Source organism: Anthonomus grandis, chromosome 3, assembly GCF_022605725.1.
Source record: "Anthonomus grandis grandis chromosome 3, icAntGran1.3, whole genome shotgun sequence".
Lineage (NCBI taxonomy): Eukaryota > Metazoa > Arthropoda > Insecta > Coleoptera > Curculionidae > Anthonomus > Anthonomus grandis.
In genome coordinates this window covers 136,391-163,997 of record NC_065548.1, presented here as the reverse complement: position 1 = coordinate 163,997, position 27,607 = coordinate 136,391, and the positions used below count along the sequence as shown (strand labels likewise).

Here is a 27,607-nt window from a genome sequence, read left to right as displayed (position 1 = left end):
GAAATAATTTCATAGCGATCGTCAGACATTTATGGGACTCAGATCGGTTTATATGCTCAAAAAAGGGTAAAAAGTCCACTTTTTCACTTTCTACCGCATCGCACCTCTCAGGAACACTCTGAATCATTATTAAATTATACTTTTCTTACGTGTTTATGAATTTTACAGACGAGAGAAATAATTTCATAGCGATCGTCAGACATTCATAGGACTCAGATCGGTTTATACGCCTAAAAGAGGGTAAAAATTCCACTTTTTCACTTTCTACCACATCTCACCTCTCAGGAACACTCTGAATCATTATGAAATTATACTTTTCTTACGTGTTTATGAATTTTACAGACGTGAGAAATAATTTCATAGCGATTGTCAGACATTCATGGGACTCAGATCGGTTTATACGCCTAAAAGAGGGTAAAAAGTCCACTTTTTCACTTTCTACCACATCTCACCTCTCAGGAACACTCTGAATCATTATGAAATTATACTTTTCTTACGTGTTTATGAATTTTACAGACGTGAGAAATAATTTCATAGCGATCGTCAGACATTCATGGGACTCAGATCGGTTTATACGCCTAAAAGAGGGTAAAAAGTCCACTTTTTCACTTTCTACCGCATCGCACCTCTTAGGAACACTCTAAATCATTATGAAATTATACTTTTCTTACGTGCTTATGAATTTTACAGACGAGAGAAATAATTTCATAGCGATCGTCAGACATTCATGGGACTCAGATCGGTTTATACGCCTAAAAGAGGGTAAAAAGTCCACTTTTTCACTTTCTACCACATCTCACCTCTCAGGAACACTCTGAATCACTATAATATTATACTTTTCTTACGTGTTTATGAATTTTACAGACGAGAGAAATAATTTCATAGCGATCGTCAAACATTCATGGGACTCAGATCGGTTTATATGCTCAAAAAAGGGTAAAAAGTCCACTTTTTCACTTTCTACCGCATCTCACCTCTTAGGAACACTCTGAATCATTATGAAATTATACTTTTCTTACGTGCTTATGAATTTTACAGACGAGAGAAATAATTTCATAGCGATCGTCAAACATTCATGGGACTCAGATCGGTTTATATGTCCAAAAGAGGGTAAAAAGTCAATTTTTTCATATTCTACCGCATCTCACCTCTTAGGAACACTCTAAATCATTATGAAATTATACTTTTCTTACGTGCTTATGAATTTTACAGACGAGAGAAATAATTTCATAGCGATCGTCAAACATTTATGGGACTCAGATCGGTTTATATGCCTAAAAGAGGGTAAAAAGTCCACTTTTTCACTTTCTACCGCATCTCACCTCTCAGGAACACTCTAAATCATTATGAAATTATACTTTTCTTACGTGCTTATGAATTTTACAGACGAGAGAAATAATTTCATAGCGATCGTCAAACATTCATGGGACTCAGATCGGTTTATATGTCCAAAAGAGGGTAAAAAGTCAATTTTTTCATATTCTACCGCATCTCACCTCTTAGGAACACTCTAAATCATTATGAAATTATACTTTTCTTACGTGCTTATGAATTTTACAGACGAGAGAAATAATTTCATAGCGATCGTCAAACATTTATGGGACTCAGATCGGTTTATATGCCTAAAAGAGGGTAAAAAGTCCACTTTTTCACTTTCTACCGCATCTCACCTCTCAGGAACACTCTAAATCATTATGAAATTATACTTTTCTTACGTGCTTATGAATTTTACAGACGAGAGAAATAATTTCATAGCGATCGTCAGACATTCATGGGACTCAGATCGGTTTATATGCCCAAAAGAGGGTAAAAAGTCCACTTTTTCACTTTCTACCGCATCTCACCTCTTAGGAACACTCTGAATCATTATGAAATTATACTTTTCTTACGTGCTTATGAATTTTACAGACGAGAGAAATAATTTCATAGCGATCGTCAAACATTCATGGGACTCAGATCGGTTTATATGTCCAAAAGAGGGTAAAAAGTCAATTTTTTCATATTCTACCGCATCTCACCTCTTAGGAACACTCTAAATCATTATGAAATTATACTTTTCTTACGTGCTTATGAATTTTACAGACGAGAGAAATAATTTCATAGCGATCGTCAAACATTTATGGGACTCAGATCGGTTTATATGCCTAAAAGAGGGTAAAAAGTCCACTTTTTCACTTTCTACCGCATCTCACCTCTCAGGAACACTCTAAATCATTATGAAATTATACTTTTCTTACGTGCTTATGAATTTTACAGACGAGAGAAATAATTTCATAGCGATCGTCAGACATTCATGGGACTCAGATCGGTTTATATGTCCAAAAGAGGGTAAAAAAGTCAATTTTTTCATATTCTACCGCATCTCACCTCTCAGGAACACTCTGAATCATTATGAAATTATACTTTTCTTACGTGCTTATGAATTTTACAGACGAGAGAAATAATTTCATAGCGATCGTCAGACATTCATGGGACTCAGATCGGTTTATATGCCCAAAAGAGGGTAAAAAGTCCACTTTTTCACTTTCTACCGCATCTCACCTCTCAGGAACACTCTAAATCATTATGAAATTATACTTTTCTTACGTGCTTATGAATTTTACAGACGAGAGAAATAATTTCATAGCGATCGTCAGACATTCATGGGACTCAGATCGGTTTATATGCCCAAAAGAGGGTAAAAAGTCCACTTTTTCACTTTCTACCGCATCTCACCTCTTAGGAACACTCTGAATCATTATGAAATTATACTTTTCTTACGTGCTTATGAATTTTACAGACGAGAGAAATAATTTCATAGCGATCGTCAAACATTCATGGGACTCAGATCGGTTTATATGTCCAAAAGAGGGTAAAAAGTCAATTTTTTCATATTCTACCGCATCTCACCTCTTAGGAACACTCTAAATCATTATGAAATTATACTTTTCTTACGTGCTTATGAATTTTACAGACGAGAGAAATAATTTCATAGCGATCGTCAAACATTTATGGGACTCAGATCGGTTTATATGCCTAAAAGAGGGTAAAAAGTCCACTTTTTCACTTTCTACCGCATCTCACCTCTCAGGAACACTCTGAATCATTATGAAATTATACTTTTCTTACGTGCTTATGAATTTTACAGACGAGAGAAATAATTTCATAGCGATCGTCAGACATTCATGGGACTCAGATCGGTTTATATGCCCAAAAGAGGGTAAAAAGTCCACTTTTTCACTTTCTACCGCATCTCACCTCTCAGGAACACTCTAAATCATTATGAAATTATACTTTTCTTACGTGCTTATGAATTTTACAGACGAGAGAAATAATTTCATAGCGATCGTCAAACATTCATGGGACTCAGATCGGTTTATATGTCCAAAAGAGGGTAAAAAGTCAATTTTTTCATATTCTACCGCATCTCACCTCTTAGGAACACTCTAAATCATTATGAAATTATACTTTTCTTACGTGCTTATGAATTTTACAGACGAGAGAAATAATTTCATAGCGATCGTCAGACATTCATGGGACTCAGATCGGTTTATATGCCCAAAAGAGGGTAAAAAGTCCACTTTTTCACTTTCTACCGCATCTCACCTCTTAGGAACACTCTGAATCATTATGAAATTATACTTTTCTTACGTGCTTATGAATTTTACAGACGAGAGAAATAATTTCATAGCGATCGTCAAACATTCATGGGACTCAGATCGGTTTATATGTCCAAAAGAGGGTAAAAAGTCAATTTTTTCATATTCTACCGCATCTCACCTCTCAGGAACACTCTGAATCATTATGAAATTATACTTTTCTTACGTGCTTATGAATTTTACAGACGAGAGAAATAATTTCATAGCGATCGTCAAACATTCATGGGACTCAGATCGGTTTATATGTCCAAAAGAGGGTAAAAAGTCAATTTTTTCATATTCTACCGCATCTCACCTCTTAGGAACACTCTAAATCATTATGAAATTATACTTTTCTTACGTGCTTATGAATTTTACAGACGAGAGAAATAATTTCATAGCGATCGTCAAACATTCATGGGACTCAGATCGGTTTATATGTCCAAAAGAGGGTAAAAAGTCAATTTTTTCATATTCTACCGCATCTCACCTCTCAGGAACACTCTGAATCATTATGAAATTATACTTTTCTTACGTGTTTATGAATTTTACAGACGTGAGAAATAATTTCATAGCGATCGTCAAACATTCATGGGACTCAGATCGGTTTATATGTCCAAAAGAGGGTAAAAAGTCAATTTTTTCATATTCTACCGCATCTCACCTCTTAGGAACACTCTAAATCATTATGAAATTATACTTTTCTTACGTGCTTATGAATTTTACAGACGAGAGAAATAATTTCATAGCGATCGTCAGACATTCATGGGACTCAGATCGGTTTATATGTCCAAAAGAGGGTAAAAAGTCAATTTTTTCACTTTCTACCGCATCTCACCTCTCAGGAACACTCTGAATCATTATGAAATTATACTTTTCTTACGTGTTTATGAATTTTATAGACGGGGGAAATAATTTCATAGCGATCGTCAAACATTCATCGGACTCAGATCGGTTTATATGCCCAAAAGAAGGTAAAAAGTCCACTTTCTATCGCATCTCACCTCTCAGAAACACTGAATCATTATGAATTTGTAATAAATGTAGATAACGTCCTTATATTAGAGAAAATGGCAACAACATTGCAACGCCGTTGATTTCATGGACACAAGTAATCTTTACCAGTGACGTCGTCAAAGAATATTTACATGATAAATATTTATTATTAATAGATTACGCTTTAAATTATAAAAAATATTACCGTTTATGAGTTGTATAGGCGTTTTTATAACGTTCTTCAATAGAGTAGTAAAGGTAGGCATTTATCTAATAAAAAGCATTTTTATGGAAATTAAATATTTTATAATTATTATAGATTTTTTAATCAGATTTTATTAGTCTATATTTATGACGATGGTTGTCCCTTGATATGATGTTATGACAATATCGGTATTTACTTGTGAAAAGATAGATTATGTAGAATCATAATAGTTCACAAAAACACTGAAATGACTTAACCTTTTTTCTTTTACAACCAAAAACTAAATAAAAAACACAGAACTTCACATATGCCGAATGTAAACACAAAACCGTTTGTCAATATGCCATTTCTCAAGATGACATCAACTTTTGCTTGCGTTATTCTACTTTTTATTTTTAATCCAAAATTTAACATCAATAAGTTAAATTAATATTATGTGTTGATACATAGTCGAAAAGTTGCTGTTGTGAAAATGCGTATACTTGACAACAGAGAATCGATGAATATGTTTGTAAATAAAACACCCTCCTTGCCTCTGTGCCCATGTTGAACTCAAGCAAAGTTGTTTACTAATGTTCTAAGGATAATTCAGACCTGAAGGATTGTCAAATAGAACTGGTATTTTGGGGGTAATTTGGCCAATTTCTGAAGAAAATTATTTGCCTCTTTCTAGCCAACGTTCCAAATTATATTAAATTCATTTTCCTATAAATGGAATGAAATGGTGTTTAAATACTTTTTTCTAAATATTTCGTAAGCAATATAAGTTAACATTTATGTCTGTATCAATTTTTGTGAGAGTCATTAACTCTCCTGTACTTCTTATCAACTCTGAAGTTAATAAAATAAAATCAATATCACTGGCTTACAGTGATCTCCAAATAATAGGCCCTATAAGCCCGCTTCTATAATAATACAAAAATTGACTGCAAGAGACATAGACAAAACCTCAAATCTGAATTCCATACCTCAGATGTGACTCAATTAGTGCAAAATAAATATGTTTTGCACAACAAATCCGACGGCATAACAGGCAGAGGCACCTTTTTTTAGTACACAATATTATAATAACATTTTTACTTTAAGCCACAGTTAATAGAAATCTCTAAAAAATTGGTGCAGTTTTTATTTGGGATTTGTTCATCCAAACATCAATCCTATATTTATTTTTCAATAATTTCTATTCGTATTTATTTAGCTGGATTTCTTCGCTTCGGGCGAGAACCCGTGCACGGTGATGGACGGGGTGGAGGGCGTCCTTTTCGTGAAAAAACCGGACGGACGCGCCACCGGCGACGCCTTCGTGTCCTTCAATGACGAAATGGACGCACCGAAAGCGCTCGCGAAACATCGCGAAGTCATCGGGTCTCGGTACATCGAATTGTTCAGGTCGACAACGGCCGAAGTGCAACAGGTAATTAGTGTTGTTGAAGTAAAGTTAATCCTTTCTACTCTAAACCTAGATATACTAGGAGTAACGGAAAGTTGGCTTTCAGAAAATATTTTAGATAAAGAGATCGAAATAGTAGGATATAACTTTTTGCGACTGGACAGGAAAACTAGAGGTGGGGGAGTTGGCGTTTACGTGAGGTCAAGTTTAAGGGTCCATAAGGTGGAATTGGTGGAACAAGTAGACATTTTTGAGCAACAATGGTTTATTTTACAAATAAACAAACTTAAATTAGGATTTGGGGTTTTTTATCGTCCGCCTCAGTTTAATGTCCTTAGGGCGTTAGAGCATTTAGACACCTCGATTTCAAACATTCTTCCCATGGTAGATGAAACAATAATAATGGGTGATCTCAACATTAACCTTCTAGAATATAAATCTGTTAATGAGCAATTTGATTTTCTCTTGGACTCATTTAATTTTAAGCAAGTAGTAATGAATCCCACTAGGTTTTCAAGGGAAAAAGCTAGCTTAATTGATGTCATAATTCTGTCAAATGAAAATCTACTAATAGGTAATGTTGAACATAGAGATATGCATGAGCACTCTGACCATCAACTTATTTATTGCACTCTTGCAATTAATGCTCCAAAGATTTTCCCAAAGTTTGTTACGTTTAGAAATTTTAAGAGCTTCGACAGGGCAGCTTTTGATCTTGATCTTAACGCCGCAAATTGGGGTAAGGTGTTTAGTTTTGCGGAAATAGATGATAAGGTCCCGTGTTTTACACATATTCTTACACAACTTTTTAATAAGCATGCACCTTTCACCACGGTTAGGGTAACAAAGCCGAAAGCACGTTGGTTTACAGATACTCTAAAGGAAATGAAAAAATACAGAAATTCTCTACTTTCAAAATATAAAAAAAACAAACATCCTGGCGATTGGGAATCCTATAAAAATGTGCGTAACATGTTTACAACCGCAGTCAGAAACGAAAAAAGGGGATATATAAATTTTCTGCATACAGACAAAAATAAAAAAGCCCTCTGGAACGGTTTGGCCAATCTTAATATCTATAGTAAGACAAAAGGCACTTCTACATCAAATTTACCAGATAGCCTAAAAGATCCGGAAGCAATTAACCAGTTTTTTGTTGAATCGGTACGTCAGGTATCCACGCCAGTTTCAGCGGAGACCATTCGGGAATACCTGGGTAGAAGAGCCACGGATCAAAGGTTCGATCTGGAGCTGGTGGATACTGGAGGAGTATATGAAGCTATTTCGCAAATAAAATCAAATGCCAGTGGCATTGATAAAATATCATTAGAAATGGTTAAGATGTGCTGTCCTCGTGTCATTCCGGTGCTAACTCATATTTTTTATACTTGCATCGAGATAGGTAAATTTCCCTCTTTGTGGAAAAAGGCAATAGTGTTGCCGCTACCTAAGGTCTCTAACCCGGATGGCTTTTCTGACTTACGACCAATAAGCCTACTTTCTGTATTGTCCAAGATTTTTGAGAAACTCATATACAACCAGATGATTGAATATATCGTGAAAAATAATTTGCTCTCGGAAACGCAATCGGGGTTTCGCCGTGGCTTTAATACTGCTTCAGCCCGTCTTGGAGTCTTGGATGATATTATTGATGCTTGGGATAAGGGTGAGACGACAGCTTTGGTTCTGTTAGATTTCAGCAAGGCATTCGATACTCTACATCATAACTTACTTTTAGCGAAGCTCTCCTATTACGGATTCTTACCGAAAGCTGTGCGTTTTTGCAGTAATTATCTTACAAATAGATCCCAGATAACAAGTATAGTCGCTTCGCTTCTATACTTTTGGTCCGTGGGGACCAGTTTGGAACCTTTAGGACTTGTCAGTGATGGGCCTTAGAGGATTTCTTAAAAAAAATCGCAAATTATCAGGTGTACTTAGGTGAGTCGGGGAGGCTAACGTTTATCTGCCAAGGAAAGAGAGGACCAGTTGTTGGGGTATCATGCTTCAAAGAACCATAATTTATTATATAGTCGCGTTGTGTGTCAATATACTGTCTTATATTTCAAATATCTGTCAAAGTATATTAATTGTTTTCTAAATAAACCCCAAATACCAAATTCCAACAGAATCGGACCAATAGCAAAAAAGTTACGGTACTTGCACATACGGTCACCTAACCTAGGCTGAAACTCAAATGTCAGTTATCTGTCATAACTTATTAGTTGTATCCTAAATAAACCATAAATACCAAATTCAGAGAGAAGTTCCCATAATGGTCTATTTATTGAAATAGAACAAACGGGATTTTACGTCGATTTGTTTTAATTTTTCTTTTTATTTTGAAAAGTAATAGTAATAAAATATCAAAAGAATTGACAGGAGGAGAATAAGAAATAAAAGAAACCATCAACGCATTGAATCGAAGCTATAGAAGTCGAGATATTAGTAAAAATGTAAAAAAAAATAAAAGAAATCTCGTTTTTTTCCCACGGTACCATTTTTTTTCTTAAAATTATAATCGACAAATCATAATGTAAGCCCTATGATGGCAATTTTTAGTAAAAAAAACCCAAGAAAAAAAAATTTTTTTCTTGCTCCAAAATCGAAAGGGGTATAGCCATGAAAAATTGTGAAAAAATGGTTTTTATTTTTTTCTAAATAAACTATAACTCTGACAACATTTTGTCTTAAACAAAAGTTTTCGGGAATATTACGAGGTATCCGAATGTTAAAACGAATTGATTCTAGCTATCACAGAATCGGAGAAAATTGTAAAAAACTATTAATCATAAATATCGAATTATCAAGAGCCCTATAGAAAAATTTAAATTTTTTATTTTTCTATCTTGTACTACTCCAGGATACCTTTTAAAAAGGTTATTATCGATTTGACTCTAAAATGAACAGAAAACCTATTTATTTGCATTTATCGATTTTCGAACAAAATCCGGCCCAAAATGAAATTTTTTTCAAAACATGTTTCAAATTCAAAATTTCTTTTTTCTAGCTAAAGATCATTTAAAAAGTAATCAAAAAGCTTAATGACAAAATTATTCAGAATCTATAATAATGCTACAAAATTATGAAAGAAGATAAGTTCCCTTTAAAGCCTATGTATTCAAACCGATGATTTTTTAATTTTTTTTTAAAGGCAAATTTAAGAAATAATTTAACTAATTAAGATAAAAGGAATAGGGTAATACAAAATATTATCTACAAATATATACATATCATCTAATAGCAAATTTCAATCAAATAGGAAATTTTGATAGTCACGTGACCCTAGAACTTAATATTTTAAAATTTTGTAAGAAATCAATAATTGCATCCTAAATAAACCCCAAATTCCAAATTTGAACCCAATCGGATCAATAGCAAAAAAGTTATGGAAGTCACGTGACTTTAAAATTCAATATGTCAAATTTCTGGCAAAATTTATTACTTGCATCCTAAATAAAGCCCAAATACTAAATTTCAACCCAATCGGATCAATAGCAAAAGAATTATGAAAGTCACGTGACTTTAAAATATAATTTGTCAATTATCTGTTAAAATTTATTAATTGTGTCCTAAATAAAGCATAAATACCAAATTTGAACCCAATCGGACTCATAGCAAAAAAGTTACAATAGTCACGTGACCCGGAAGTCAAATGTCAAATATCAGCCGAAAATTAATAATTGCATTCTAAATAAAGCCCAAATACCAAATTTGAACCCAATCAGACCAATAGCAAAAAAGTTACAATAGTCACGTGACCTGGAAGTCAAATGTCAAATATCTGTGAAAAATTAATAATTGCATCCTAAATAAACCCCAAATACCAAATTTCAATCAAATCGGACAAATAGGAAGAAAGTTAAGGTAGTCACGTGACCTTAAAACATAGTCATGTCAAATATCTGTAAAAATTTATTAATCTTATCCGAAATAGGTACTAGGTACCAAATTTCAACCAAATCGCACCAATACCAAAAAAGTTATGGTACTCGACTAACCTTAAAAATCAATAATTTCAAAAAATTTTTATTTATATCCCAAAAGCAATGTTTAAGAATTGTTAACATATATTAATAATAAACTAAATAGTAAAAACTCACCTAATATCGAAATTTTTATTTTAAATTAAATAGATCATTACGACTGACCCGTGTATATATTCGAATAATTTTAATAAAATAATCGGGCAAATTTCATTTCGTCTCAAAAATTCAAAATTGTCAATAAAACCACTGACTTTTCAAAAAAACGGCATTTTTCGAAGACGTCAAAATGTTTGCCGAATTTTCCTGGCCGCAATACACAATTTCCCCAATTGATATGCACAGATTCGGAAAGCCCATTCATTTTCTGATTCGGTGCTTCCTTTCCCTGATCGTTTCCGGTTCATTTTTATTCATAATTTTACAAAAAACCCAACCAAGTCCCGGCCACCTGTCACGAGCAAAAAATTTGTACCCACCATGCGTCAAAGTATTGTTCCCACTAGCCATTTCATCAGAGTTTAGGTTGACACCTCCAATTACCTGCAAAAACGCAAAAAAATGGACTTTTTTCATAAAATCGCATTTTTCGGGTACTTGTACTATTGCTGGAACCCTGAAATTTTAGTATGTGTTGTAAAACAAAATTTCGGATCTTTTAGATGATGTCTGATCTTTTCACCATGTACAGGGACGTGGCAAATGAATTAAACGCGAAAATTCGAATTGCTCAGAACCTATTAAAGTTGGAAGATTGTAATTTTACACACATAATGGGGTTATTAAAGTATTTAATCCCTAAGAATATAAATGGTCCAGGTGCCACCACTAAAAAGTTATTAAATAAAATGTGATTTTCAGGTCAGACCTTCATGGGTAAAGTTCATTATTGCGCGCCCTGTATGGTTCCCAAAAATTTCGGTTATATGGCATATGAAAGGTAAAGGATGAAGTTATTTTTTGAAAAAAAAAAATTTCCCAAAATAAGTATCGTTTGGCGGAAAATCCCAAAAAACTGAAAATGCCAGAACTCGTAAAATAATTTTTTTACAAAAAAAAGCTCCAAGTATGTCAAATCTCTTATAAAATAAAGTCTTTTCGCCGAAACAATTTTTTTATAAAAATTTTTTTTTAGCCTCTGGAGAAGTTTGAATTTTTTTTTTAGTCACTTTTGTTCGCTTATAACAACTCACCCTGTATACCGATCGGGCCCAAAAAGTATACAGACATGAATTACTATAAAGTCTTTTATGCCTAAAAATTTCAATTTTTTTGACAGCGTTAAAATTGAGATCTCGTTACGAATTTTTGACTTTAAGACAGTACCGCTCCGTTTGGTGGTACCCGAAAAAAAAATCGTTTACGGATCCATCATTCCCAATGTATTGAGAGACCCTATGCAAAATTTCATCGTTTCGCTAGCCATACAGCCAAAGATATGAATTTTTATTTCCAAAAAAACACGATTTTTCGGGCCCGACCTCGCGTGCATAATATAGTCTGCGACTATATAACAAGAGTGGAAGACTCGTTCTCTGAGCCAGCCGATTTAAAAAGAGGTGTTCCCCAGGGATCCATTCTGGGCCCTTTGCTGTTTATACTTATATATAAATGACCTAAAAAATAAAATTCGCGACTGTCGTATGGCTCAATACTGTGATGATACACAAATTTATAAACAGTTTACTAAGAATAACGTTGATGAATCTAGGCAATCATTGGGTCAGTGATTGGGTCATATTCAAAAAAAAATGGTTTAAAATTAAACCCAAAAAAATCGGCTGTAATTTACATTGGCCCCTTGGCACCATGGTCTCGTATGAACTGTGATCTTGTGATAGATAGTGAAAAAATTCTGAATTTAAAAGAACACAAAAACTTAGGTGTAACTTTTGATACAAATTTGAGGTTTAAAACACAAGTATCTAAAGTAGTTCAAAGAGCATATATGTCCCTGAGAAATTTGTATAAAAGTAAGGATCTATTAAGTATTACACTAAAAAGGCAGCTTTGTGAAGCTCTAATTTTATCACATTGTAATTACTCTAATTTTGTTTATGGACCATGTCTTGATGCTTCTAGTAGGTACAAACTGCAAAAAATACAGAACTCTTGCATTCGCTTTGTTTATGGGTTGAGAGGAAGGGATCATGTAACTTGCAAGCTAAAAGAATTGAAGTGGCTTAATGTGCAAAATAGAGAAAAACTTCATTACTGCAGTTTCCTATTCAAACTTTTAAAAAACAATAGTCCCTCCTACTTACGAAATAAACTTAAAACAGGAACTACCAGACATAATCGAACAACACGCACGGTTTTAAAATTTGATATCCCCCGACATAGCACTGCGATTTTTCAAAGATCATTTTCTTTCTGTGCTTCAAAGCTAATAAATAAATATATTATTAGTCACTTTACTGATAAGTCTTTGCAATCCTTTAAAAACAACCTAAAAAAGATATTGATTGAAAGCCAACAATAAATATCGAGAAAAATAGCAATAATATAAAGTAATAACTTAGAATTAAACAGTCAACTGGATGATTTTATTTCAACTTTTTTTGGGATTGTTTTTTTTTTTTTTAAATGTTATTTCTATTGTTCTATTTAATTTTTTTAATAAGTATTTGTATTGTTAAATCGGTCATGCATATATATAGTATTATGATGTCAAGTAGTCGTTAAGCTGTAAAATTTGTATTTTTCTTTGTAAGTTATAGTTAATTTTTTTTTTGTCTTCTGTATATTTTAACATTTTCTATTAGTAACTACTTAATAATTATGTGTTTTTGTAATAGTAATAATATTATTGTAATATTTATGTGTACTCGGTTAAGTTAACAGCATGCTGCCCTTCGCCGAGTATAAAATAAAGGCCTTTTTATTTATTATTATTTATTACATCCACGTATTATTCCCAACACATATAAAAAAAACTGCTTGTTTAGGTTTTAAACCGTTCGATGGTAATGGAACCTCCTGCAACTGCTCAGGGCCTACCGCCACTTCCAATCACTAATTACCCCCTGCTGCCCCAACACATGATTACCTCAGGAACTAGGAAGGATTGCGTAAGATTGCGCGGTTTACCCTACGAGGCTCATGTCGAACATATCCTTGATTTCTTAGGCGAGTACGCCAAGAATATCGTTTATCAGGGGGTGCATATGGTTTATAACGCACAGGTGGGTTTCTTTAGTGATTTTCTTCTTTTGTGCCGTAAACCTTCATACTAATTAAAATGTTTTAGGGTCAACCGAGTGGTGAGGCGTTCATCCAAATGGACTCGGAACAGTCCGCATTCATTACCGCCCAACACAAACACCATCGATACATGATTTTCGGCAAAAAACAACGTTACATCGAAGTATTCCAGTGTTCGGGGGAGGACATGAACATGGTGCTAACCGGAGGTACCGAACATATTATTTTTTTCTTATTTAAATTTTCATTCATAATTTTGTCAAGTTAAAGTATTTCTTGTGATATATTAAGATTGAAAATAGGTTACACGTTTTTCACTTCTAAAGGCATCACCTGATGATGTTAGGATAAATATACATGTATACTCATATAGTATGGGATAGTACAAGTTATTTTTATTTTTATTTTGTTTAATAAGCATTTTTTACGATTGTCGACGTCCTGTCTTTTATTTATGTTTTTGTCATGAGTGTTTTAATCACTTCATTTGGGACTTTCTTTTTATAACTTTGTTATCTATATAAAATTAAACACCATCGCATTTACAACATGGAATTTTATAGATTTTATAGCTTATTACTATTTACATTAAGTTGGTGTGTTTATTTTTAATTTTGAAAATAGCCGTTTTGTATTCTGAAAAGAAATGTTAATATGATTAGCGGAGTAAATAACGAGTTAAAATGTTTCAATTTTTTTTTCCGGCTTAGAACCAGATGAAACCTTTACCAAATCATTAGTTTGGTTATTGCACATACGAAATGGGTAATTACGACTTTTTTTAATGGTACCGAGTTTTTTAAAATCAGAATTTAAAAAAAAAATGGTTTAATTCAAAAATGTTACCATTATACATTAAACTGCCAATATCTCCGAAACTAATTCATATAGCTAAATTTTCTTTTTTTTTTGCTTAAAGGGCATATATAAGCGCTAACAACTGCAGTAAAATAATTGCAGAAAACTTATATTCTTGTTAATAAAAAACATGAAAATTGTAAAATTTATATTGTTGGTATTGAATTTTTCAGCAAGCTATAAACTTTTTTATTATGATGAATTTTGCCATACATGCTACGAATGAAATGTAGAAAAAACCATAAGAAAGTTTTTAAAAAAAGCCACAGGTTTCTATCCGAAATAGTTTTTGAAATATGAATTTTTAAAGTAACGCGTAGGCGGAAATTGCCGCGCTCTATACCGTTGCCGACCAAACGTACTTCCAACTGCCGCCATTTATTAACCATCTACGAATAATTTATAAATGAAGTTGGTGAATAATAATAACTTAAGATACAGTTACATTCGTTATAACACTCCAAGCCCTGGGATACACATATACACTTTCTAGTGTTGCAGTTTCCATCGAAACATCGAAGAACTAAAATTTTCCGTAGTTCCTTTGGGACGGGATCCTGTGTCGCAAATATTGGAGTCCATATATTAGACTCTCTCTCATTTGTCCAACCATATTTTCTTGGGTCTTCAAAATTCATATATGGTATGTGACTGTTATACCAAATTTTTAGTTGATATATGCACATAAAATAAGAAATAAATTGTAATGTGTCCATATACTCATTTATGTCCTCAGGAATGGGAAATTCTTTCCGCTTGGATTGAAATTCGCGCATTTGATTCTTTAATATTCTAGCCGCTCTGTGTAAGATATGAACTTCATTTTCTTGTAAATATGGCTCATGATCTAAATAATTTAATTCAGATTCACTCGTTGAATCTGACGTCTCCGCGGAATTATCTTGTTTCGTTGGGGATTATTTTTTTGGTGATAACAGAGTTTTATTTCCTAATTTTAATTGTTTGTTTCTAAATGCCTGAATATTCTTTTTTGATATATAGTGACCATAGCATCGTTTATGATATTTGGCATCATAAGCAAACAAATCCTTGTATCCACATAGCTTTGAAATCATAGAAATATCTTCCCGTTTTTGTGCTGCATTAATATTTTTTTCGTGCGTACCTTTTCCTGTTCCTAGAATAAAAAGTTACACGTGTAATTTACTAAAACTCATCTAAAAGGAGGATTTTAATAAATGTATGAAGTATTTTAAAAACTGCACTAGCTAACTCTAAATGGTCAAACTTGTCACATCCCATGTGATAATTATTTGATATACCACAGAGTTACAGAAAACTTTAGTGGTCGTATTACATCGCCCACCACTTTCAGTTAAAAGTTAATTTAAATTCATTTAATCAATGTAATAAAAACCAAACTTGTCACTGCTATTAGTTAAAAGATGTTGCATACGGCGGAAAATATTTATAAATTTATCCAATTTTAACCTTTTGCACCTACTAAGAGTTAATTTAAAAAATTACTTTTATGTATATTTTTCTCAACTTTTTAATATAAAAAACTTTTCGTAGGTATAATTAAAATTTTATACTAACCTGTTTGTACGGATGTTAATTTTTCTTTATTTTTAGTGCCTGATTTGCCACATTTTAAACACATTCTTCGTATATCAAACGTACTACCCCTGCGAGTGGCCGTGCTTGTACTTGGCTGTGTGTCGTCGGTTTGGTCAAATTGTTTACATAATTGTTTACTTGTAAATTATTTTCTGCAAGATACATGGTACACAACTGTCAAAGTGCCGTTTAACATTTGCTCCTTTTTTTCCAAAATATTACGGCTAATAGGGTCATTTCTTTTCTGAGCAAAGTTTATTATCATACGTAGACCTTTTTGTGTTGGTTTTTTTACAATACAATCATCATTGTTCAATAATTGTTCACATAAGAGGCACTTCATTGTTGCTATTGTTCATATGAAACAGAAACAAACAGATCAACAAAACTCTCATAAACATAAACACACACCAACGCAATAAAAACGTATATTTTTTAATAGCCTAGGCCGATGCACGCATCTTGGGGTTATTTTTTGGGGTCTTTTTTCGCCTCGTCTGTCCTCTCTCCTTGCGCTCGTCCGTTGTCGCACTGCCGCTGCCTGTCTTAAAATCTTAGGTTAATTAATTCTATATCTTACTTTGCATTCCTATATAAAAACGTTATTTTTATTTTTGTAAAATTGTTTCTGTAAATTGTAAAGGGCTTTTTCATCCCTTCTTTACTTGTGTTAACTAGGGAAAACGGTTTTATAATCGAGAGAATAGTCCTATTTGTCAATGTAATTTTTTTTTTCTCTTTGTAATTTTTATTGACCTATAAAACTGTACATTTTGACGAATAAACCATTTTTGATTTGATTTGATTTTGGTTGGTTTTAACAAATAAAATGTAAAGGAAAGGGATTGAGTTTTTGGACTCTATTTCAATCGTAAATTTGTAGTTTTGAATGAAAACGAGTAAATATCTTAAGAAAAAGTTTAAAAAAAGATAATTTGAAAGGAATGTCCATCAAAATATATAAATGAATCGTCTGAAGTAATAAAGTATTTTTTACCTACAGTTGTGGTCACATAAATAGCACACTTAGCCTTTTCATATATTACTTACAAAAAACAAATTCCTGACTGATAAGAAAATATTTAAGCAGTTAATCTCCTCCTAATATGCAAGACTTTATGTTTATTTTAAAAATATATGCACATACAGAATTTCATTCCAATATTAACGTTTTAAGGCTGGACACATAAATAGCACACCTTTCATTCTTATTAAATATATCGAGTGTTAATTAGTAAGTATTATTTTAACTTTTAAATTTTTGAATATTGTCAAGAGTAGTTTTGTTTTTAGTGGGTAGAAAGAAACATTGTGGACCAGAGAGGAGAGCTCTTATTATAGAAAAGAAAAATCAAGGCTTTTCTATTTCTGCTATAGCAAAAAATTTAAATTGCTCTAGGAAAATGGTTTATAATGCTCTGGCTCTCTATGAGACCACTCAAAGCACAATGAACAAGAAAAGATTAACAAGGCCTCGAAAAACCACGTATAACATGAATAAAATTATTATTAGAATAAGCAAGGGTAATCCATTTTTAAGTTCCGCCCAAATAAAACGTGAAATAGCAGACCAATATGGCGTCAATATTTCTGCAAGAACAATAAGAAGAAGATTATGTGAAAAAGATCTCAAAGGTTGTGTAGCTAGGAAAAAACCACTTGTTTCAAAAAGAAATACTAAAAAAAAAAGCATTTGCTAAACAACATATAAATAAGGACATTAATTTTTGGAAAACCATATTATGGAGCGATGAAACCAAGATTAATAGATTTGGAAATGATGGAAAATGCTATGTTAGACGTCCTCAATCGTGCCTTAAACCCTAGGTACACAATTAAAACTGTTAAGCATGGAGGAGGATCAATTATGATATGGAGAGCAATGTCATGGCATGGTGTTGGACCTATTCATCGTATAGAGGGAATAATGGACCAATACAAATATAGGGAGATTTTACAGAATGTTATGGAACCATACATGGAGCATTTTATGCCAATTACATGTAAGTTCATGCACGATAATGATCTAAAACATTCTGCAAAATCAATAAAACGATGGTTTACTAAAGATGTGGTAGATGTTTTGGAATGGCCGCCACAAAGCCCAGACCTGAACCCTCTGGAAAATTTGTGGGGTCACGTTAAAACCAAAATTAAGGTATTAAATCCCTCAAATCTGGATGAACTATGGCAAAACTTCCAAGAGGCTTGGAACAGTATTCCGGCAAGCGTGTGTGCAAAATTGGTGGAGTCAATACCCAAGCGATTAAGTGAAGTTATAAAAAATAAAGGATACCCAACAAAATATTAAATTGGTTTTGGTGAAAGTAAATATTTTTTAAGTGTGCTATTTAAATGGCCAGCATTTCTTTAGTTTTTTTGTTATGTTTCTTATATATTTAAAATACTCTTTTAATTTTAATTAAATACAACTCTTTGTAGAACATCTAAGCTAAATATATTATAAAAAAAATAGAAAATGGTATTTAATATTTTTTATCGCAATTTAGAAAAGTGTGCTATTTATATGACCATAACTGTATATCCAACACAAAAAAATAAAGCATTAATAATTAAATTTTTTCAGGTTTACCTGCTCCAACATCGCCTTCCGGACTGGGCGGCACGAAACCGCCCTCGGCGGCCGTAACCCCGACGGCAGCCGCCCCTCCGACTCTACTCACTGCCGGTATGTTGCCCCTACCCCCACCCACTCACGTTCCTCCTCCCGCGGCGGCGGCAGCGGCCGCCCAATCTTCCGCTCACGCCGCCCTTTGGGATCCCACCCTTTTACACGCCCAACAACAGGCCCAACTGATCGCCCAACAAAGTTTACTCGCCCACCATCGTCAAACGCAAATGCATCAGGCCGCGGCCGCCGCCCAAAATGAACTCTTACTCATGAGTCATTTGGCGTTCGCGCATCAGAGTCCTCTGAGTCCCAACGGTGGGGCCAAAGGGGGCCCGCAAGCCGCCCCCTTCATGACTCATCAGATGACGCCCTTTTTTCATCAGCAGCCGCCCACTCCCCATCATTTGTTCATGTTACCGCCGACTCGGATCCCGTTAGCTTTGCCCGGTAGGGGCGGCCCCTATTTATTGCCGACGCCCGGCGCGGCCGCCCCATCTCCCGTCGCGATGTTGCCACACATGGCGTTAAAACGGAGTTACGGGGACGCGTTTCAGGGCGAATTGGGGGGCGGTCAGGGCGGTGCCACTGGGGCGGTTAAAAGACAATACGTGTCCGGTTCCGCGGGCGGTTCTGCCGCCGGGACAGCCGCCACCGCTACGCCCATTTATCAACATTTTTATCCGCAAATGTAACGACAATGTCCAAGATATTTTGGACTCTAAACGAATTATTAGTTAGAGGCGATTCCCTAATCGTGTTTTTTTAAATGAAATTAAAATATGTTATCAAAGTCAAAGTTTACTGAATAAAATACAAGTTGGTTCACTCGGCGAAAAACCTTTTATCTTTCGATGTCAAAGGCAGGCCGCCGAGCTCCTCGCCGACGGGGAACTAGCAAAAAATGTAAAGGGGAATACTGGTAAAAGATAGCTATTATTTTACGAGTTTCGTCTAATTCGAACTGTAGAGGAAGACGGAGCACGATTTAATAATAACTTTATTATCTGGAATAAAATTATTATTTAATGTACCTACTTGGGAAAAATATGTAAATTGATAATACTATAAATTATTTGTTTTTATAACCACCAAACTAAATAAATTTTACATTACCTAATTCAAGAACTAAATGTTTAAATTTTTTTTGTTAATAATTAGGTACTTAGGTATCTTATTAAAGGTTGTTTTGGTTCAACTGGTTTCATTAGGATTTATTTTTAAATCAAAGTCAAAAGTTTGTGTGAAAAAATTTATATATTACTGTTATGTACTTAACAACTAAAGATAGACATAACTACTAAGTAATGACATGTTTGAATTTTAAATGATTGATTACTACACTTTTTGATATTTTGTTATTTTGTCAGACTAATAATAGCATTACCAAAGACATTATAAGTAATAAACGTAATGTTTCTTTCATAACCAGCCCAATAATGTGGAATTTTATTGTTTTAAAATAAGTAGTGAGAGAGAAAAGGATGGAGAAAGTGTTGTTAGTACCCCTTGGCAACAATGCATATTTTCAATTAATTTTTGTTTGGTTTGTTGCCAGTGGGGTTGAGCTTATGCACTAGTGTAAATAATATTATAATAATGGACAAATTTGTAATTTTCATTTCCCTCCCTTACAAATTGGGTTAGGATTGTGTACTGTACCTACAAATAATTTTCTATATCTATACGTGTCGTTTTCGTCGCTCTTGTGCAATTTTAAATAGATGCGAAAAATGTCATTACATAATAATTTAACCTTAATATTTTTCATGTGACGACGCTGGTGGTAAAAATACAAAAGTCTTTTGCTGTTTAAACGTAAACAAATAAACTTACCGATGAAATTTGGATTTTAATGCTCTACTCTCTATTTTCTACACAAATGCACCATGATCGTTTATTTTGGCATTAATTTTCTCCAAAAAAGTACGAAAACAACAAAAAACTGATAAAACACACTCTAAACACAAAATACGCCCTTAGACTCAATAATTTAAAGCTTATTTGTTTTAATTCCTTGGCAACATCGCTCGAGATTCATTCATTCATAATTTTTAACAGAACTCGAAAAATAGTAAAACGTGCCTAAGACTGTAGCGCAACGTTGCCGAAGTGACTAAATTTTTTAATGCTCCAAGATATTTTTATTTGGACTGCTGCTTTTATTAATATTTTTGCTTTTAAATTAAGTCCATTTTTCTATGAATTTTATTAATTTTCGATTAGTTTTTTTTCATTATAAGCTCAGTTATGTTTCCGACTCAAATACCTTTAAATAACCTTCAAATACCTTTAAATACCTTCTCAATAACCTTTAAAAGGTATTACATTTTTTAATACTTAAAAAGCGAATAAATAGTTGACAAAACAAAGGTAAAAACACAAAGTCACGGTCTCATCAAATCCATATAATTTTTTAAAAGCTACACGTGTTTCGCTCCTATCGGAGCATCATCAGGCCTAGACCTACACAGATCACATTGCAACTAACACTAACACGTGTGGCTTTTAAAAAATTATATGGATTTGATGAGACCGTGACTTTGTGTTTTTACCTTTGTTTTGTTTTCGTTTGGTCTCTTAAAGAAAAAATGTATACGTTTCTAAATAGCTCTGGAAAATGTGCAATATTGTAAAAGAAGGACAAAAGATTTAGAGGAAAATATATTTTGCTATTTTAAAATGTAAACAAAGCAGTCTCTTAAGCTGGATTTATACAGACAAATAAAGTAAAATAAGAAATAAAATAAAAATAAAATAAGAGTTAAATGTACAAAAGTTCCATAACGCATTTATATAGCAAAATAATATAAGAATAAAATAAGAAGTTGACCAAAAACCAACTTTCATATTTTATTTTATGTGAAAACGAAACTGCGCACGTTATTTTGGTCACAACACACCCTCTCAAGACAGAGAGTACCTGTCATGTAATTAGTTACCCTTATTTCTTATTTTATTATATATATAAATATATATATATATTTTCATTTTTCGGACATCTAAAAAACATTAAACCACTTCCACGCTTTGTAAAACAACTGTCTACCGAACAATAAATCGACATTTTAATATAATACATTATAATAATTTGCCAGTCCACTGAGTCCACCCGGTACAACTAGTAATAAAACGCTCGCACATCAAAACGATTTAAACTCTACTCACTGTAGGTTTGTTCTCACTGCAAATTTCTTACAAGTTTGAAACTGTTTCCAAACCATTCTTGATGCGCATGTGTAAAATATTACAACTTCTGATCGATTTGAAACCGTCTGTGCGAACATCAAATACGGGTTGAGTGGAGAAGAAAAATAACCTCACTTTTTTATGCCAGTGGGAAATGGGAAAATAAATAAAACATAAACAAAACAAAAATTATACTACAACCTTGAAATAGCTGTATATTATTAATAGAGTTTAAGATTGTGTGATTATTTGCTACTTCAAGACTTACTCTAAAATGCTCGAGAAATTCTATTCTAAGTAAAATCTGTATTGTTGTGACGAATTCATAATGAGTTACTTATTATATTGGGTATTACGTCACTTATAGCAAAAATCAATTTAGAAATTTTTATCTCACACGCTCAACAATTATTGAAAAGAAGAAGAAAATTATTAAAAAATATTTTCAAAATATTTTCTTCTTCTTTTCAATTGTTGAGCGTGTGAGATAAAAATTTCTAAATTGATTTTTGCTATAAGTGATGTAATACCCAATATAATAAGTAACTCATTAAATTCTATTCTATTAAATTGGGAGACAGTTTCATGAAAATAGTTTTGACTTTTGGGCTTTATCCGTTCTTTAATTAAATCTTCTTTAAAAGTTTGTATCGGAATCAACATAATTCTGATCAGATTTTTCCAACGATTCAAAAGCACTTGTTTCCTTAATGTTTATGTTTACACTAATCCAAAAATATAAAATACAATTTTCAAAACGAATATCAAGGACTATACAAAACGACAAAATAGAAACAACAATTTAGAGGTTATGTTCATATTCCGAAGATCGGCGTTGACTGGCTACACGAATTCTCTGACACTTTGCTTGAAATAAATCCGAAAACAAGTCTGACTGTCAGATGACGATCAGAAATTTGTGTAAGAACATCAAACTTTTGATTTGAAACCGATCAGAAGTTCCTGTGTGAACGCATTTTACTCTATTGCGCATGTGTATTTGTCGAAAACTTGTTTCTTACTGCTGTGAGAACAAACCTTGTGTAACCCAACAGATTCGATTGTAGGAGCGACGCCCGGCAAATGAAGTGAGGGGCGGTGAATAGGTAATTCGGCGCGTGGAGCCGAGTGAAGCAACTTGTATTTTATTCAGTAAACTTTGTCAAAGTTATACGAAATGCAGGCGCGTAGCGAACATATTGAATGTTGGGGAAGGGTGATTTGAATTAAAAATACTGACTAGGCTTGACAATTTACTGACTTTCTGGGTAATACATGCTAGACTAAAACCCACATTGGTGTGCTCATGTTTTATGAAACGATTTTATTTGAACAACATTGAGTAAGGAATATCCTCCTGAGATCCGAGACTACATTAAAAGTAAAATGAGGTTAATATTTGGTAATTTTGATACTTTTTGTACAAAAACGCTTCTGAATTTATTTGAATATTTTTCTTTACCCAAAAGTCCAACAAAAAAGATTCACTGCTCATTATAACGTAAATGAAAACTTCTGAAGCAATTATTTTTACTGCCCGTTAAACACAAAAATAGAATAAATTTTTAGAAATCAAATTTTGTCTCCAACTTGCCTCTTGTAATGTACAACTTTACTTACTCGCCACAATTCGTAGATATACGAATACAGGTCTTCTGACTTGCTCTAGACGTAGGGAAAAAAATTTTAATATCTAGTAAGGAGGTTGGAGGTTTGTCTCCTACAATTTGTCTATCGGATCTGTATAAAATCCATGAGTTAGCCACTCCCAATTTAACAAAATGTAGAAAAGATTTAACGGTCCATTTTTTTCTTTTTGTACTGATTAGATAGTAACTTATCATACTATTAACTAAGTCAATCCCTCCCATGCAGGAGTTGTATATTCACAATATTTCATCTTAGCATTTTTTTTTTTAGGCGAGTGCTTACATTCGTCTTTAGGTTCTACCTTTAAACCTGTAAAAGTAAGCAGAACATTTTTCATATCAAATCATCGTATCACCGAAATTTTACCATCTGCTTTAACTGATATTTCAGAGGTCTTGGCTCACCCCTAGCTTTCAGACATTATTTGCACACTCCTAAGAATTCCTGACTTCATTATTGTAACAGTGACCATGACCAAATCAAAAGCAAGATTTGTTTTCAGGAGCATAATATGCCCCTGAAAGGGTATCATAGTAAAATACTTGTCAATGAAAATATGTTTACTACTTATAATGTTTCATATAATCTGATAACGACTGAAAAACCAATTTCTAGATCTTTGAATTTTTCATGCAGAAATATAGTTTTTCCATAATAACTTTCAAAATTAAGTACTAGTCAAAATTTATCTTTCATCTGACAAATTGTTTCATTCTGCAAACGCCGGTAAAGGGAAATACTTGCTCTGGAATACTTGGTAACAACATCAAACTTCTTTTTCTAAATAGATTAATTAGAGGACGTTTCCAACAATTCATCATCCAAATACATTCTTAAACAGTTTTGAACTTTACACTCACTTTGGGTTTCTATATCGTTAAAATCTTCTTGAATCTTTAGAGGAATGAATCTTAATCGGTCAGTACAAGTTGCCTGTTCGGCGAGTATTATGTTCGGAATTTCTTCATCCAAAAACTCACCAAGAGCATCTTATGTGTCCTCAAGAGCCGAGTCACGATCTTATTGAACATCAGGAATTTCAAAACCACCCTTATTGCTAGAGGAATAAGTTTCGAGGTTTCCATTACTCTTCTCAGGCGATCAGGCCAATCCTCGTCTTCATCGCAGTCAAATTTGGTGCAGCTTCGCTCCTTAAAAGCAGATAGACCTGTTATAATAAATTTCTGGTCAATTCTGCAAATTTGCCGGCAAATCAATTCGAGTCTAGACCAGCTTCGACTTTTGATGGTGATGAAGGAGCGAATGTTAATAGAGACAAATCTACTGTTTCAACATTGGGAGTAATGGTATTTATGAATATGGGTTTTACACATCATTTACCTTCTAAAGGGTCAGTGAAGTACAAGCATCAGAAGATATAGGAAGATTTTTCTGTCGTTAGCTCAGATCCATCAAGATCACGATTTGATGGAGATGACAAAGGTAGAACAGTTGAGTTTGCAGTTTGTTTTTTACAGGCTTTCCATTAATTCTAGATGATTCATGTCTTGCCTTGTAATCGTTGCAAATTGACACCCATTCTTTTTTTTTTCTGCTCTAAGACCTATGAAAAACTATAACTTGACTAAATAAGGTCGAATTTTACAGTTGACCTTAATAATGTCTGAAAATAATAGTTCCAACTTGTAAATAAACAACCGAAAAAGGATGTCATTTCACTTTTCTTTGACTTAAAAAAAAACGTTTGGAAAATGATAAATGAATACATTTAAACAATAATAATGTCGTAGTTCATTGATCACACCCAAAGAGGTCTTCGTCTTATCGACTGCAAGAAATCTCGATCATGGATTGAAAATGCGGGTTGCTGAAGTATTTTTGGTGAAATCCAATTACACAACACTGCTCAAGTTAAATTGCTCTAATTGTGCAATAAAATCCTCCCACTTCTCTCCATCGCTGCGCCCCTGGGTTGCTATCGACGATAATTGAAGACATGAGTTGATAAAGGTGCTATGTCCACTTTTTCAGATATTGAGTAATTGAAGGAAACGCGTTTTCACTTATATATTTTTTTTAATAAATTTTATAAAAATTACCAATATCTTATTAGATTAGAATCGTTTTGTACTTTTTTATATAATATTTTTTGTTTTTCTAGAATTTATACTTTTTTAGTAATTTTAATTTTAATGGACATAGCACCTTAATCAACCAACATTTTATGCAGATGTTGGTATAAACTTGAGTGGAGAAAGGTGTTATGTCACCTATGTTGTATTTAAATTTTTAAAAAATAATAAAAAAAAATCTATTAAATAATCTGGAAATTAAATTTTATTTGCAGATTAACAAAAGCAAAGTAAGATACATTAAAAATTTATAAACAAAGACACAGAAACATTTAAATTTAACATGAATTACGTTTTTTCTTAGGGTTTTTCAAACATTCTTCTAAAACAATATCATAATACCATTTATACTCTGCTGGAATAAACTTAAGTTGATCTTGTAGATTTGAAATTTTTTCAGAAGTCAAACCACCGCATTTAGGTAACTTTTGTAAAACAACTTGATTACTTTGTACTATCAGTTCTCTTTTTTTTTGTAAGTCAACTTCCATAAATGGGGTAAACGGATTTAAACTAGTTTTGTAAAAGTATTTTCCAAAACAACTTACTCTTAGCCACTTCACTTTATCTCGAAAATTTATTTTTTGGTCAAGACTATTAGTGAGTCTTTTGTTTAAATGAAGTTTTGCAGGTAGAGTTTCAAAGCAATAAAAAAAATGTTCCATGTTAAGGCATACACTTTGTTTGGTACTCGCAGATCTAATAATTTCCCGATATTGGTCTGGTATATAAATATTCTGATGTTTTCTAAGAACCTTTTCTATTCTTCCAAAGTCTCTGTCAGAGTCAAGGTAACTGTGACCAACTTCGGGAAACTTATAGTCAATGATCTTAAATATTTTATTTAATATTAGGCATTGAAAAAGGTTAATAATGGAGAAGTTTTTGTTTTGTCCCCCACATTGATCTGATCAATTTGGGGATTTTCTTCTTTAAGAAGCAGACAAAATCGTAGCAAACAACTTGCTATTTCATTACTTCCCCTATTGGCAATATCCTCAGTCCATGTAAAAAAATAGGACTTATGACCAGAACTGGTTAAACAGTGGACTCCAAAGTTGTATAGCCACATTTGTCTTAAATAAAAAGATTTTGACGTTGATAGCTTTGGCAAAGGCTTCGTTTGTTGAAGATCCATTGTTATGTAACATTTTTCTTTGGACATTTTTATCTGCTGCGCAAAAGCAAGTTGAAAATTATTCGAGTGCTCTAAAGAGTTCTCTCCAGCATCGCATAAACTGCAAGTATCACTTTTTGGTACACCAAAAGATAAGTTAAACCTTGTTTCAAATATATGTCTGTAAAAAGAGGCCTTTACGAAATATTTAGTTTCGAGCTTTTTTGTTTGACAATCCTCTATATACAGTTGATGAAGTCGGTTAATATTTAGTAAAGGGGAAAGGTATTTTTTATGTGGGTTTTTAGTCCTAGAATAATGTGATTCTTCTGAAGGAAACTGCTTGATATGATTTTCAATGCAGTTTATTACTTCATCGGATATTTTTTTTGGATTTTTGTGATGCCCTTGCTTATGTGGTGAGGGCATTATTACCTGGCCAGATTTTAAGTTATTTTGAGTTTTAAAGACTTTTTTTCGTCCAATTCGGTATAAAGAGCAGAAAGCATCTTTACACACTAGTATATTTTATTTATCACACGTAATAAAATATTTAAAGCTGTAAGCTTTCGTTTTTATATTTTTACGAGGACGGTGACGATTAACTTCCTGCATCTTAATACTTTTAAAAATTAAAATATTTTTGGAATTTGTATCTACCTTATAACATTTTCTTAGAATTTCTTCTCTGCTTGCAATACTAAATTTCTCAGTACAGTTTATTCTACATTTTTCTTTACACAGAAAATCTCTTTTAATTGTTTTTGCTTCCATCACTTTACCAGTCTTTTGAGAAATATATTTTTTACCTTCTTGTTTTAACTTTGCCGCTTTATTTCGTTTCCAATTATCAGGTTTCCGGACTCTTTTTTTAGTTATTTTTAAAACTGGTTTAACAATTTCTCTTTAACATGGAATTGCTGGTTATGGTCTTCTATACGTATTTCCCGAGGTATTTCCTCCTGCACTTCGTCAATGACGTCAATCCTATCCGGGGTTTCCCTGCTGCTTGTCGGAACCTTAAAAATATCTTAGTTATTTATTAAATTTATACTTATTTCTAATTTCTATTTTTATTTCTTAATCTTAACA

The 27,607-nt window shown here is 33.0% G+C and overlaps 1 protein-coding gene across 1 annotated transcript in view; it reads left to right on the top strand.

Annotated features, from left to right (window-relative positions):
- The window catches only part of LOC126734144 (RNA-binding protein fusilli), a 109,925-nt gene that overhangs the window by 66,362 nt on the left and 15,956 nt on the right, over positions 1-27,607 (top strand). Inside the window, exons 8-11 of the mRNA XM_050437675.1 lie at positions 6,017-6,232; positions 13,143-13,379; positions 13,445-13,607; positions 18,425-18,526. Of these exons, the coding sequence (XP_050293632.1) occupies positions 6,017-6,232; positions 13,143-13,379; positions 13,445-13,607; positions 18,425-18,526 (718 nt within the window). The remainder of the gene's footprint in view (positions 1-6,016; positions 6,233-13,142; positions 13,380-13,444; positions 13,608-18,424; positions 18,527-27,607) is intronic.